The following is a 15,858-nucleotide window of genomic DNA, read 5'->3' on the forward strand; positions in this document are numbered from 1 at the left end:
CTTTCATCAGTTTCTTGTCCTACAATAATTTTCCATATACCTTGTCCTTTCAAGAAACTTTAACTTCTAACACTGCAGTGTTCTGGGAAGCTGCATAACTTTCTTCCCAAAGCGTTTCAGAGGAACTCAAACTGCTGATTTAAATGATGGCATGTAGTTTCCAATTTGATTTCCATCCCCATTCCTAAAGCACCTAAAAAACTTACTTTTTTTGCAGCTACACTGCAATCATTAAGTTTTAACTTGGCTATATCAATACCCTATTTTTGCTTTGATACCGACAGTGCTTTGAAAACCCAAGCACAACGTGGAGTCTTGAGACATTTTTCTTTTAATTATGATGAATGTGCTTCCTGAATCTTAATCTCTGTGCCCTGTAAAAATGCTGTTTCTTACTCATTTATTTCAGACCCTTGAAAGTGTCAGATACACTGTGAAGGTTTAAAGACATCATCCCTATCAGGTCTTCTCTAGCGTCTCTCTTACTGGCCCAGTCAATTTTATAAAGCAACACATTTATAAAGATGGTTCTTTCAAACAAAGAAAGGATTTCACATCACTGCAGTTCCAGGGATTTAAGGGTTACATACATAGTTTGGATGATTTAAGTACATTATTCTAACTGTATTGCCTTAAAATTGAAATAAAGTGATGTAATTTTGGAAGAAGGAAGAAGATTAGACTAATATGCACATGCTTTTATTACTTGCTTGTATTATTAACACTTATTTCATATACAGATATTAAGCCACTGCTTTCCTTACTTCAGTTTGTATACAGGGGTATATTCCATCTTTTCCTAAAGCAGTTCAGTTGATAGAAAAAGTTCCAGGTAGATAATCCCCAAGTAATAGAAGACTGGGGATACTCTGACCTTTTAATACTGGTCAAGACTTCTTTTCAGAGATGTAATTGCCTAAATTCTTTGCTCAGCTCTCCGGGGAACACCCAGTTTATCAGGACTTTGTTAGCTCCCCAAACCTCCTTTTCCTTCTTTTAAGACCATGAGCAGAAGGAACTGTGAGCAAGCAGGCTTCTCCTCACTATGCAGGCCGTGGTTTTCCCAGCTGTGGCTGAATGACATCTCTCTATCATTAGAGTCTGGCAGAGAAGGAAGGCAGGCCAGCCTTCCCTTGCCATCAGCCCCCCTCCTTCCCTCAGCTGCCCCCACTTTCCCCATCAATTAGCGACCATTAGCTCCCCAGGTAAGATAAAAGCAGGGCAGGGACACAGGTAGGGCTAACCCTTCAGCGGCGATAACCATGGACAGCTTCGTCTGTTCCCCCTTCAGCCCGTACCAGACCGTGAGGAGCAGCCCCGCGCTCGGCCGCGGCTGGGACACTGCGGCCAAGCAGCCCAGCTGGAAGCAGAGTAAGAGCGGCAGCATCAGCCCCTTCCTCGGGGGTCCCTTCACGCCGCTGCCCTCCGACTACCTGGACAGCTACCGGCGGGCGCAGCTCCAGGCGCTGCTGTCGCAGGTGGGCCCCGCGCTGGCGCCGCGGCCGCGCCGGGCCAGCACGAAGGAGGCGGCGGTGCAGGTGAGCCTGCGGGCCGACGTGGCCGTGCAGTGCTCGCTGGGGCCCCGCACGCTGCCGCCCGCCCGCGCCTTCAGCCCCGCCGGCCTGCGCACCATGGGCCGCCTCGCCCTCTACTCACCCGCGCCCGACCGCCGCCTCTTGGCGCCGCCCGACGCCGCGCCGCTCCCGGAGAAGGCAGCGCCGGCCGAGGAGACCCCGACGGCGGACGGCGGCGAGGAGCAGCAGGAGGGCCCGGCGGAGGCCGCGCTGCCGCCGCGCCAGGAGCCGGTGGGGACGCGGCGGGAGGAGACCGCGGCTCCCAGGCAGAGAGCTGCCTTCCAGGTGAGGCGGGGGGCTGAACCCTCGAGCAGGGAGGCCAGAAATCCCCTCATGAGCAGCACGGTGGTCCCTGTCCTGCCCCGGGCTGGCTCTGTCTCACCTAGAGCAGAAGAGCCCCCAGCCTGTGAAAACCCACACGTGTAGATCAAAGCATGGCAGAGTGGTTTCGGTTGGAAGGGAGCTTTAAGGTCATCCAGTTGCAACCTCCCTTCCATGGGCAGGGATGTCACCTACTAAACACTGTTGCTCAGAGCCTCATTCAGTACAGCTTCAAATATTTCCCATATGGCTTCCTGGGCAATGTTTTCCAGTGTCTCACCATCCTTGGGGAGTAGTATTGAGGGAGCTGGGCTGGGTGCTCTTGAGCTGCTGGAGGATGCTCAGTGAACTCTGTCTCTGCAGTTCTTGGAGCAGAAGTATGGCTATTTCCACTGCAAAGACTGCAAGACCAGATGGGAGAGTGCTTACGTGTGGTGCATTTCTGGAAGCAACAAGGTAGTTAACAAGTAATCTCTTTTCTCCCGAGACTTCTAAGAATGGCATAAAATATCTGACAAATCAGATGTTTTGGCACAAACTTAGGTACCTGTGTACAACACCTTGAATAAGTCTCTCTACTTACAGAACTTGCATTTTTTTCAGGTGTACTTCAAGCAGCTCTGTCGCAAATGCCAAAAAGGCTTCAATCCCTATCGAGTGGAAACAATCCAGTGCCAGGTAAGTTAACTGTACTCCATTAAGACTGTCAGATGTTATATACACTAATTCTATTGTTAAATTTGATATTGACTTTATCTGGAAGAAAACTTGACTTCATCAAATCACTAGGAAATGTTATTTGGGAAATATGTATTGGGGTAGGCCTCCCTCCTCTCGTGGATGGCTTATCCAAACAGTTTTCATATAGCATTATGGCTTGCTACATTTATGGTGTTTCTAGGTAAGAAAGCTCTTACACCTTAAATCTACAGGGTTTTTACAAGAGTTTTTAAGTTCTTAAGTATATCAGCCCCAATGTATTGCTGTTATTAAGGAAATCCAAATGTTAACATGAAGTGCATCCTCTCTGATCTACTACTACTAACATGTCTTTGTTTCTTAAGATCTGTTCCAAGACTCGTTGCTCTTGCCCTCAGAGGAAGAGACATATTGATCTCAAGAGACCTCATCGCCAAGAGCTCTGTGGCCGCTGCAAAGGCAAAAGGCTGTCCTGTGATAGCACTTACAGCTTCAAATACGTTGTCTGATCCATGTGCCCTCTTCTGTTTTGTGCTTTGCACTTTGTCTTTTGCAATGTTTTGATTTAAGGCTTTTGACCTGGCATTGGATAATGGATGAAGACTTCAGTATTATTGTAAAATATAATAACTTAAAGTATGTAATTTCACTGAATATATGCTGTAAATAAAGTTCAAAAAGTTTGCACTAGTTTGATACCCCTTAGTTTCAGCCCCCTTGGTTGAAAGAGGAAAGTGTATCTGTAAGGAAGCAACCCATTTGATTTCCTAAAGATAGACTTTGTTTTGAAGTCTTCGGGGAATGCTAAGATTCAGGCTACAAGAGCAAGTTTTTCCTTCAGTCACTCAAACTGAACTAGGGTGGAAGATGCAAATATTCTGGAGCATAAAGTCTGGTGTAAATGCAAATGTGTCTTCCCCCTGCCTCTGTCAACTGTATATATAAAAACCACAGCTGCTTGGTAATCAAAGACTATCTGCCAGAACAGGACTATGGCTGTAAAATGGGTGGGGAAAGGGGAAAAATGAGGAGGGGAAAAACCTTTTGATGGCAGTATCTGTGCCAGTGTAAAAAACACTCTTTAGGGTAGAAGGAAGTTCAGAGGCTTTCAGAGTCAGCAGAAGACCAATTAAACTATTTTTGCTGTTGTAGTCTTCCATGCTGAGTTGTGAGGATTTTTTGTCAGGCTGTAGTTACATTTCTCACTCTTTTCTATGAATAGTTTTAGCATAAACCAGGAGCTGGGTATTTTTTGGGGGGCTGCTGATCATGGATACCATGTACAACAGTACTGATTCAGACAAGAACACAGTTTTCACAACAAGCACGTACTGTGTTGTGACTATATGCGACTTTTATACTTTAGTTAAATGGACATACTGATCCAAATTTCAAAGTTACTTCACAAAAACAGTTAAGTGTATTTACAGTGTGAATAAGTTACATAGCTGTCAGAATAAAAGTGTCTCAGATGTGCAACAGATTTACATGCATACATTTAACACTGGACAGCAGTTAAATGTAAGAAAAAACCCATATAGTCATGACTTTGTATATATACATTACAAATAAAATAAGACCTCTCTTTGAAGAAACTTAACATGAGAACTTGCATTTCACGTTAATATTTTTACTTTTTATACTCAAAATTTATATTAAATAAAAATATGCATGCTTAACAGTTCAAAAGATTTGACTCTGTGATGGGACTTTCTCCTACAAAATGGCAAGTTAAATTAGATCAACCATCCTTTAATAGTATAAATATATTCATAAAAGCAAACCTCTAGTAAAAAGCAGCCAAGGTCCTTAATAAAAAAAAAAAAAGAAAATCTATCACGACCTTTCATAATCCTTGGGGGGGCCTAAGAACAGACCTCTACAATATGATCCAGTACCTTCAGAGACAGTAGCCTAGTAACATTAGGAAATGTACTTCATAGCAGCTCATTGTTTTAAGATACAGTAATCATATTCAAATTACAGTGTGCATTAAATTATAGTCTGTTTACAGTTTGTTTCATATACACAGGCTCTCAGCTTTTGACCAACAAGTTTGTGAGATTCCGTGGCCAGCTTCATTCTGCCCATCTTTCACTCAACTAAATTAGAAAAAAAAAAGGAAAAAATGTACAAGGTTTGTTTTTTAACAAAAAATACTATTTTGTGAAGGAAACATTGCACTTTTGCCAACCAAAAATTAATTTGCTATAAAGGAAGTATTGTTCAGTGTAGTAGGCTTTGGTATGCAATGGAAGTCACTTCTTCAGTAGTGAGTTGCAGTTGCTCAGTGAAATGCTAACTGGTTTTTGTGCAACACAGAACAAAGGATGTTGTCCCAGGTGCTCTATGCTACCTCTGTCCTTACAGTATTGCTATGTGTTTGAAGTTCAGCCCATCGCTTTTTAGAGGAAATCCTAAATGTAACAAGAGTGAGTACAGTTTGACCAAACCTTTGTAAGGCTGAGAAGACATCGAGCCACCTCACTCCCACAGGACAGCACTCCCAGCTTGAAAGGGGACCCAAGGGTCCTGTCAGAGACTTGTGCCGGAAACGCTGGAGTCTGGAAGAAAAGTATTGATGACCCGGTAGCTCTGAGCTCTGCGGATCATGTCGCGGATCTCGATGTTCAGCTCCATTAACTTGGTGCAGATTTCAGTCAGGCTCTGGTTGGAGCCCACCAGTGCATAGGTGCCTGTCTGACCCAGGGTTTGGTGGCGGAAGTAAATATTCAGTAGTGTCTGGACTTCATCATCAGAGGTGCTTCCAAAGATATCATTGGGCCACAAAATCCTGCAATGAAACAGGAAAAGAGCAGGCATTGCATTATGGGTTTATTAGCAGAGAGAGGAGCTATGTGACAGAGATCTCTAAAAGAAGAATGAACTTGCACGTGCTTATAAGCCTAAAGCAACTCACTGTTTTACACCACTCATATGTTACTCGTATTCTGGTATCAGGCACTGAATACACATAAAAGTGCAATTTCCATTATCTAAGAAAATGGTTAAGAAAACTCATTCAAATAGATATAAGCGAAACTGGGCTGAATGTTAGATCATACCAATGACATGCACCTGTAAGGAATTAACTCAATACAGATTCTTAAGAGCCTCACAGGACTTTTGATCTACAGAATGTAATGAAACATCTTAATTATTGCAAGCATTTGTTTGATAGCTACTTGTGGCACAGCTCTCCAAAAGCCAGTATCAATGCCCCTGTGATCCTTGTTGAAACAGTAATTAATTATGCTGATCCTGGGCATTTAATTTCGTTAGGAAGATAATGAATGCACACTTTTGTAATAACATGAAAGTCTAATATGAGCCATGTAGCAAAACTTGCCTGCATTCTCTTATTTGTCTGACGGCTTTAACAAGTTCATTGTTTTTCAAACACTCCAGCATGGACTGAATAGCTGCTTCAGTAGAGTTGAATGTGGGCTCAGATTCTGTTGTCAGAGGCTCAGCTGCAATTGCAGCAGTAGCATCCTTCAGATTTTTCTTCAGCTCACTCAGTTCTCTTGACATATTTAACAGCTGTTCCAAGGAGAAAAATGAGAGATGGGTATTTTCATTCTCCATAAGCCCCACATGGAGTAGGTACTTCAAGTTTGTCCTTACTACTACATTGGATGTACACGTTATGAAAAAGACCCCAATTTAATACAAGGACATTTCTTGATCTCTGTACAGTATAGAGAAAAAGCAAACTACAGGTTTTGGTTTTTTTTTCCTTTGTGCATCCTTTAACATTATGCTGTAGTTTTGGCTTGCTAAAATGCAGGAGCATATCTAAACAAACTTTTATTTTTCACCCTTGCTACTTTTTTCACATCATAGTGGAAGAACTGAAAAAAGCATGTACTTCTCCTAGCAAGGTGTTGGTATTTATTTACAAAACACATGCAGCATCTGACATGATTAACAGATGGACAAGAAATGTATAACCCTTTCTCAGGCTGAAAAGTTAAAATGGCATAAGATTAATAAATACTTAGTTAGTTAATAATTTCCAAGGATCTTCTTTTTCATGCTCTTCATACTTTTACCTACATGCTAAAAATAACCACTGTCACATGAACTGACAATGGAATTCTTCAAGTGATAGCTTGTGGATCCAGCAAAATATGCAAATGTCATAGTGAAATAGCTATTCTTTGTACAATTGTTTCCCAGTTCCATGGGCTGCATTATTTATAACAATTTAACAAAGTCATAACTGTGAAATACACTTACAGAAATCAATTATAAGGAATACAAAATATTTTACAACTTATTTTTAAAACTTACTATACTGCTCTAGCAGTAGTAGATGCCTATTGTCCTGTCTTAAAAGTGAACAGCCTAGTCACAATGTGAGCTAACCTTCACAACATACAACATATACAACATACCCTTAAGATATAATAAATATTCAAACTCTTTTTACTCTGACAGCACATCTGATAAAACAATTTTTGTTTATAGGCCACATATAAACTACTAGAATATGTAATAAAATACATGTAATTGCTTCAAATTTTATTTTACAAAGCAGAGTACAACAACTTCTTCTACCCAATAGTTTAAAACATATACATTTTTCTCCTTACCAGGAGAAAAATACACATGGAATGGTAAGTTAAATGATAATCATTCAGCTTAAAGTGATCACCTCAAAGATATTTCAAAGTATTACGTATTTTAAGCAACTGCTGAAAATAAACTTGACTAACAGTACTGTTCTTGTGAATTTTTTTTAAGTAAGATTCATAGATATATCTAAAAACAAAAAGATGTTTGGGTCAAAAGTGAGAGTGTGCCATGTCAAAATATTTAAAGAAAAAGGTTTGTTACAGAATTAAAAATACAGGACATTAAGGTATTTAGTTGATTATGTATGCCTGCAGATTCATAGTCAGTGTGAAATAGGTGGGATCCTTGTTGTTAAGTCCAGAGAAAGGAAAAATAAGAACATGAAAATAAAGTGGAATTTTCAGTATAGGACTTTGTAGTTTGTTACATACCTCTGGCATGGAACTGACTTCGTGCACTTGTCCAATAAGTTTACAGTAGGACTGAAAAAGCAACAGCAGCTGGAAGTGCAGTTTATATAATCTCTGACAGAGTTCCAATTGCTAAGGAAAGATTTGTTGGAGAAGAAATAATTAATAAATATTAGTGAGTTTAGATATTTTTTGATAACTAACAAAACAGTGAGATAGTTTGTTCTCAAAAGCATTATTTTACTGAAGTATGATCATATACTATTTCAGAAAATAAGTAATGATTTTTCTTCTGCAGCTAAGTCATATATGACATTGAAAATAAAATTATGACAACTAGGTCTCATGTAGCACATGTCAGCATCAGCCTCAAAATATTCTGTTTTGGTTAGCTTCACTGTCTCTAGTTTGCAGCTGGAAAGCAGAAACAGAATACAGGGGAAGTGACTTCCCTGCATAGAACATCAAACTCCTGAATTTCAGAAAAGGTCAAAGACCTCTTCTAAGGGATGGATATCTAAGACAGAAGCCATGAAATAGTAGTCCAAGATGGTCAAAGCTCCTGCCTGCTCCTCTGAGGAGAGAGAAACAGAGGTGATAAATTCATCTAGGAGTGAGATGGAGGAAACGCCAGCCCTGGAAGTTAAAACACTTTTCATGGATTTTCCACCATCTTAAAGAAACTATGCAACAGATGGATGGAGTTTAAGGTGTAGGAGGGCATTTGGCTTCTATGAAGTATTGTCCCAGATTAAGTAGATACTGCTCTATGAATATTCACTTGTTTCTTCCAGTGTAAAGTGCAGCATGACATAAAAGATGTCAAACACATTGAAATAATGGGTGATGGGCACGGCTGCCAGAGAGGTCAAGTTAATATGCTTATAGTTCCTGGTATTCTTGTGTCTAACAGGGGGGCAATCTTGTAGTTCCACAGCTGGATCATGGTGAAAAAGGGAGGAACATTTAATATTCAGCTGGTTCTATAAAAAGTGAAAATCCTGCAAGTACTAGTCCTGACCTTGTACTGACCCTTTGTCAGGAAAGCCTTACAGACTTCCAACCGTATTTCATTTGCCTGCGGTAACAGACACCGTGACCAAGGGTGGGCTCAGTGATATTTCTATCTGTTTGGAGGAACTTAAGCAGAGTTTCATGCCAAAATTGGCAGAAAAGAAGAAGCTATTCATGTTTGCTTCTTTAAAGCACTTCATCCATGCTTAGTTACCAGCACCTGCTGCAGCTCTTTGCTGAATTTGGGACTGTGCAAATGTCAGCACAAACACTAATAGAAAGTACTTTAAGTACATTATAAATGTTAATTTGACTGAAGTGTTTTATTTACATATGGTTCAACATTTAAGTGCCACATTTTTTAATAATAAGCCAAAATTAGAACCACAGTTTAGTGTTCCAGTTCCCCAGATTTCTGTACCAGCCTCACAAGCCTGAGGGGCTAAGGTCAAAAGCAAATTTCATCTTTTTTCATCAGGGTGAGGTGAACACCAACTATCCATCAGAGCAAAGAGCCAAGGGCACTGCCAATATGAGGCAGAGCTAGTTTCCTTCTAAAGAGGGTTTGTGGAGGAAAGTGGGAGTGGGAGGATAGTGCCAAGCCAGAAGGTGTCAGCCTAGCAGGGTTTGTCCTGCTGAAGGCCAGGCACATAGGGCTGCTCACACCTCAGCACCAGCAGAGCAGCAGAGCTCAGCACTGTAAATTTGCCTGGTCTGAGCTCTATGCCATTCTGGATCTGGTATCTGTGTCATTATGTTTAATGTCTATTACTGGAGGGCAGCACTGGAGTGCTCCTGTCCCAAACAGAAAGGAGGAATTTCAGCAAGGAGGAGGCCTTCAGCGAGTTTGCAGATGACACAGAAGGATGGGATGCCATCCAGGGAGACATGGACTTGAGAAGTGGGCCCATGAGAACCTACTGAGGTTCAATAAGTCCAAGTGCAAGGGGCTGCACCTGCGCTGGGGCAATCCCAGACATGAGCACAGACTGGGAGAGGAACTCATTGAGAGCAGCCCTGTGGAGTTCTCCTGGATGAAGAGCTGAACATGAGCTAGCAGTGTGTGCTCAGAGCTCAGAAGGCAAACCACATCTTGGGCAGCATCATGAGCACCTCTCCTGTGAAGACAGGATGAGAGGGTTTAGCCTGGAGAAGAGAAGGCTTCCAGTACTGAGAGGGCCTATAAAAAACAGGGAGAGCAACTTTTTGCAAAGGCAAATCATGGTAGGACAAGGGGCAATAGCTTTAAATAAAAAGAGGAGAGATGATTAGATGAGATGTTAGGAAGAATTTCTTTATATGGAGGGTAGGGAGGCACTGGAACAGGTTATTTAGAGAAGTTGTGGATGCCCTACCCCTGTAGGGGTCTTGAACACCAGGCTGGATGAGGTTGTCAGCAACCTGGTCTAGTGAAAGCTGTCCCTGCCTATGGCAGGGGGATTGGAACTATATGATCTTCAAGGTGTTTTCCAACTCCAACCATTCTATGATCCCACCAGACTGGATATGACAGCAAAGACCCACAAATGCAGAAAGAAGGCTCTGCAGATCTGTGGTAAGGAGCAGATGTGCTAGGGCAGAACTGACTTGTGGACAGGGACAAAGCCTATCAGAACAAAGAGGCAGGGCATGAGGAACACTGCCAATGAAATAAACCTGCCCAGGGGCCATTCTCTGTAACCAAGAGCACAGAGCACTGCCAAATCTGCGCTCGATCGTGTGGCTAACCATTCTCTTCCCAAAATAAAGACTGATTGTTTAGATACAGCCTTCTGGAGATGGCTTTGGCTTCTGTCTTCTCTCAAACCATGCTCAGGCATGTCAGGGGCTGGCTGGTGGCCTCCCAGGGAAGGTGCTGACTGCTCACCCGAGCAAGTGCCAGCCCAGGGACACTCGCTTCCTCCCTGGTCCTGTTCAGCTCCCAAGTAGGGACACAGCCTGAGGTTCCCCAGCAGGGATCAAATTCACTCTATTCAAATTTTGGAGACCTAGCAACAGTACATAGCAGTTACATACACATATAGTTGGAGCTGTCGGGGAGTTAATAATTAATTGAAAACAAACACAGCATCATTAAAAAAAACCCATCTCATGACAGCTTTTAACACTGGATTTTTTTTAGTCCTTGAAGAACAATAATTCAGTTTCACCCTTGCGGCTGTTAACCTGAATGAAAAAAAACTAAGGTCAAACTAATGGTTCTAGCTTGACTCACTTAGTATTTAGTTACTGTATCAAGAAACTCAATTTTTGTTCTTCCTGAGCAAGTATTAGAAACCAATAGTGGTGAAACTGTTAATCAACACATACACAAAAGCCATTTGAAATGTAACTTCCAACTATAAATTGTAGTTTTTCACTAGGAAAAATGGAAAATTATTAATTTTAAAATAACAAAAAATGTTTCCTGACCCAACATATTACATCCATTCAAAAGCTTGATTTGTAAAAATGTATGTAAATGACCATTTGAAACAGCATATGAAAGTGTCAAAGTTTTGGCACAGTATTTTTTGATTTCACAAAACACATGTTAGTAAATTATTTTAGTCACCTGCATTTAGAACCATGTCTTGTATAGGAAAATTATAACAAAAAAGAAAACATGCTTAGAAGTAAAACAGTAGAACTGGGGTGTATTAGTCCATCCACAGATGGACAAAAAATATCAAAGAACTTCAACTTACTGCAAGAGATTCCATTTGCTACACAGCAAGCATGGCACAGGAGAAAAGGAAAGGAAAGAAAGTATAGTGTCAGTGTAATGCATGCAAAAGGAAGCACAGCCCATCTGTAATAGCATAACTTATCAGCAGTATTAGCAATGCTTGCCTCAACCTGATAATTGGTTGGAATATCACATTCAACATGCACAGCATTCTTAATAAAACCAAGCTTTAATTCTAATGATAAATTCCAGTCTAAATATCCTCAGTAGATCTTCAGATTTATTAGTTTAGATTTATCCTACCCAGCAGCTCAAGAACTTGCAGGGAAATAGTGTCAGAAAACTCTTGAAATAATACTTTTATTTAAATTTGTCTTTTTCTTATTAAGAAAAGCTCATATTGCAAAGTACTAAAAAAATTAGGAATTATTTTCAAGTGATGAATAAAACTGAACTTTGCTATTTCTAAATATTTTCTTGTTTAAAAATACTTCTATTTTTTACAAATAGATCTAATGAAATTGGCAGGATAAGTTTTATGGCTCCTGGGCTTATTACTTGGCACATTACAATGGAAATGTTTTGCATATAACTTTCAAGTTATGACTACCACAAAGAAAAAAAATGTGTGGAAAATGCCAATTTTGTTTAAGTACATGGCAATGCCACAAGTTGAGCCTTGTATCCCTTCCTCTCACCACTAATGATTCACTGGTTTATAATTCTGAAGCTATTAAAATGTCAGTGCAAGTCCTGTTCCAATAATAATAAAAATTCTAATTGACTTACATTAGCATTTCAAAGATTAGGGGACTAAGTGCTCTCTTTGAAACTGAAGTGTTCCTCATTTCTTTGCTAAGAACATTTGCACTCTGTGTTCACTTAGTGCAGCATTTCTTATTTTACAAATATTACAATCTCATTACATTTTATATGAAGAGAGTAATCATGTAAATGCTGTAAGTAACAAACACAACCACATCTGCCCAGTTACAGCCTGATGTCAGTGCATATGCACACAGTGTTAATAAGCATATGGAATTCTTAATAAAATTATTTACCTTGCCATCAATACAAAGGCAGAAACACAGAAATGTGAAATAATATTAACTTTGAGGAGCCTAACAGAGCATTTCAGTCTGTTTTCTTGACACTGGCCTTACAATTAAGATATATATATGAAAAGTGTTGCTCCAAACCCTGCACTGCTTTTCTATAAAACCACGACAAATTAAGCTTTAAGCTCTTGTGATGTTTATTTTTTTTTTCCTTTAACATTACTTGAAGAGTTTCTTCTTCTATTTAGTACTCTTCAAAAAAAAAACCTTTATAGCTTGGCTTCCATGCAGTTCACATAAATGAAGCTTTATAAAGCTAAATTCAAGATAAGAAGAAGACAAGAGCAGACAGATCACTGTGTTCCAGTAAACTCACAGGTGTGCTGGCTTGTGTTTTTTCAAATCTTGCTGTCTCTCTTAAGCTACCCTGAAGTTTAGCATGCCACCAAGTTTCACTTAGACTTTCAAAAATACTGGAATCCATATATAATTTCTAATTTGCCATGGAATTTACTTTAAAGAAGGGGGGAAGAGGGAGGCGGAAGCAGCAAATAAGTGAATTCCATGGTTCTTTTTTGCCAGAAAACACTGTCTCCTCTGTACTGCTTCCAAAACTAGGGCAAGCCAAAAAAAAGGGGGTGAGGAAGGGGTTTCACATTACATGAAAAACTTCCTTCTTCACTGGAAGAAAATATACTGGATACTGGATTTCTCTGAGCTATTGATGTTCAGCTCCATATTGCTCTCCAATATCATGATTGTAACTTCCTCCCTCTTTCACCATAAAATGAAAGATTCCTTGGAAGTTGAAAAGAGATTATTTACTGTCTTAAGTGATATCTCTTTTTTTCTGCAGCAGCAAGGGCCCAGGTGGAATGATCATAGCCATCACACTTTGCAATTTCTTGTTTAATTCTTAGAGTAAGGGAAGTGTTTTAGATTAGTTGATAGACACTACACAATCAGTGGTTTTGGCAGCTGAAAATACCAAATGTTTAGAGTACTTGCATCATTTGCCCAATTCTTTAAGCAGCCATAAATGTAGCATCTAAGAAGGACACAATGGCATGTGCAGTTATCTTTTGTCTATAAATTGCCTCCTATGTCATTGAGACTGTTGCTCAAAGTAGCATCAAAGCTTACAAATCACACACATCCAAATCATGTAATTTGTTGCAATGATAAGGCAAGGGAAAGACATTCTGGCAAATGAAGCTTTTACCCAATTTCAGAAAAGTTGCTAGCTCTAGCAGCTGACCTAGACAATTTCTATTTCAAGCCTCTTTAATGTCAGAAGAAGCAATTTTTGCTTTTGCCCATTTTCAGTAATAGTAACAATAGTCAACAAATCCTGTGCAATTATTTTGAAATAAGATATGATTAGAGAAAATGTGCCAAATTAGTTACCAGCATCAGGAGGCATTTGTGGCACAACTATTTGTGACAAGGCTGAATTTGGTCTCACATCTGTCTCATCTGTAAAGGGGTCTGTTTTCCCCTCAAGCTTTTTACCGCGTAAGGAGTCCTAAGAATCTACGATCTCTGCCTTTTGTAGAGCAAGCTGTTGCTTTTTCTTCCTTACCATTAATTTTGAACCTTTTCCAGGAGTAGCCTGGTTTTGCGCTTGGCTAAACAATTTTTTTTTTTTTTGACAGAAGTTTTCAGTAGGATTTCAGGCCCTAGACTAAACCTCAATGAGTTTGAGTCTGGGCAGGTTCCCTTGTGACTACCGCTGTAAGACAGACTTTCCCCCCTACAATTATTAGATCCTTTAGCCTTTCATGTTGAGGGAGAAGTGGAGAGGAAAGATAAGAAAACAAATACTTGCCAGTCTAGGAGTAATTTTTCCTTGTCCCTTCCTAATTGCATTTCCTCAGTTTCCCTGGCCTTTTCCTCCCATTACACTTTCATTGAATAAACAGATTGTTCCTTTGGGAAAAGCTGCTTCAATTGAGGTGAATGAGTAGGGGAAGAAAAGAAATATGCCTGTTCATCCTGTAGACTTCCAAGGAGTAATGCATTTTGGCCTGAATGAATAATGCTGGGGAGAAACCACGGACTACTAAAAGAATAAGAAACCTTCTTTTCAGTCTGTCTGATAAGGAGTATAAATACCAACCCTGGCTTCACAAAACACATATTTAATTCCAAAACAGAGAACACCTAGTTAGAAAAACCCACACAGGTCTAACATGGTAACTACTGACTTTTAGATGTGTTTAGGCCAGCAGATATGAGTTCAGGTTATTCCTTCTCCTTAGCATTATTTCTTTACTTTTTCAAAAAAGAAACAATGCAGTTGATCAGCAAGATGTGTCATTCTCCATCCCATTCTATGCATTTCCAAAAGAGAGATGAAGAGGATAAATTAAGCTGTCTACAGCAAGGTATGTAACACCACAGTCTGAAGTCACTGTTCAGGGTGTCTATACATCAGAGGGAACGGAATGCCCACGCACATCCCAGTAGTGCCATATACTCCACTTCCCTCTTGCAGGAGAGGCAGAGGTATGTGTTACAGGTGTCTTTTTTTGACTTCAGAATAGCTCCTTGCAGACCATCACAATTACAGAAGAGACAGTATCTCATTTAAATGCACTGGAAAGTGTCTCACTTTTGCGTGTGCCAGTGCTAGGTGGGGGAAGATTGAACAACTTTCCCACTGCCTGTGATTGCAGCCAGAGCATTTATTAGAAAATCAAATTTACTAATAAGGTCAAGGAAGCCAAAATGCAGGGGTGGCAAGGATTTGGGATTCTTGGAAAATGACATATAAAAACAAAAATCAAGGGAGTTCAAAGACAAGAAGACAAATACATAGAGATGGGAAAGAGAGGTTAAGATAAAGATAGAAGAAAATAAAGTGACTTGGAGGAGAAGACAAACAACTGAAACCAACTTAAGATTAAAACAAGGTATTTGAAAAAATGGTTACAACAGGCAAGTCTGTGTTCTGAATATGTAACAATTATCTTTTATAGGTGAAAATACATGGGAAGAGGAAACATCACTTTTTTTCTATATGCTGTTTGCTTGCTTCCCAATTTTGGCTAATTCTGTCCAGCCCTCTCTTCTTCCCATCCCTCCATTGTCTTTCTTCCAAAAGGAAACAGCCCAATAAAATAACATTCCTTAACTCATTATATATCACCAAGATATCATCTGTTTCCTATACTTAGTATATCAAATAACAGTATTAGCTGCTGATGGTATTGATATCTGAAAATACGATTCCTTAACTGGAATAAAGAAACATAAACAACAAATCAATATACATGTACATTTGGTATGTAATTTTTGTTAAAAATTGATAAAGAGATATTTTTCCTTAGCTCTAAATACTTATGTACAGCATAAATAATTTTGCTGGCCATTTTACAGTCATTGTTTTGTAACTACTGTATTTCAACCAGGCAATTTTTGCTGTTGGGCAGAAGGAGAATGTAACAGCTGAAGATAAAATGGGAGCAACATGGAAGGAGAGTACAGGAATGATTTTCAAAGACACTGTGGAAAACTGCTGCTGCAATGTC

At 39.9% G+C, this 15,858-nt stretch overlaps 2 protein-coding genes across 6 annotated transcripts in view; one reads left to right on the forward strand and one right to left on the reverse strand.

Annotated features, from left to right (window-relative positions):
* Positions 1-1,262: 1,262 nt before the first annotated feature.
* ZAR1L (zygote arrest 1 like) lies at positions 1,263-3,172 on the forward strand. Its single transcript, XM_036389408.2, has 4 exons — positions 1,263-1,859; positions 2,259-2,351; positions 2,499-2,573; positions 2,960-3,172. Exons 1-4 carry the CDS (start codon positions 1,263-1,265, stop codon positions 3,101-3,103), a joined length of 909 nt encoding a protein of 302 aa, XP_036245301.2. The 3' UTR covers positions 3,104-3,172.
* A 751-nt stretch (positions 3,173-3,923) lies between these two features.
* The window catches only part of FRY (FRY microtubule binding protein), a 196,528-nt gene continuing 184,593 nt past the window's right edge, over positions 3,924-15,858 (reverse strand). For 4 of the 5 annotated variants that reach the window (XM_054517889.1, XM_054517894.1, XM_054517891.1 and 1 more), the window contains exons 59-62: positions 11,287-11,304; positions 7,607-7,717; positions 5,944-6,137; positions 3,924-5,388 (exon numbers count right to left, since the gene is read on the reverse strand). In XM_054517889.1, coding sequence (XP_054373864.1) covers positions 5,130-5,388; positions 5,944-6,137; positions 7,607-7,717; positions 11,287-11,304 — 582 coding nt within the window. In that variant the 3' untranslated portion in view covers positions 3,924-5,129. The remainder of the gene's footprint in view (positions 5,389-5,943; positions 6,138-7,606; positions 7,718-11,286; positions 11,305-15,858) is intronic. The other variant, XM_036386661.1, reaches the window with a different exon arrangement.

The sequence above is a fragment of the Molothrus ater genome, chromosome 2, assembly GCF_012460135.2.
Source record: "Molothrus ater isolate BHLD 08-10-18 breed brown headed cowbird chromosome 2, BPBGC_Mater_1.1, whole genome shotgun sequence".
NCBI classification, from domain to species: domain Eukaryota; kingdom Metazoa; phylum Chordata; class Aves; order Passeriformes; family Icteridae; genus Molothrus; species Molothrus ater.

Bases quoted from the DNA above. Each gene is read 5' to 3' on its own strand.
- ZAR1L (XM_036389408.2), top strand. From the start codon at position 1,263: ATGGACAGCTTCGTCTGTTCCCCCTTCAGCCCGTACCAGACCGTGAGG. The intron at 1,860-2,258 runs GTGAGGCGGGGG...CTGTCTCTGCAG, and splicing joins GGCAGAGAGCTGCCTTCCAG to TTCTTGGAGCAGAAGTATGG. The intron at 2,574-2,959 runs GTAAGTTAACTG...TTGTTTCTTAAG, and splicing joins TGGAAACAATCCAGTGCCAG to ATCTGTTCCAAGACTCGTTG.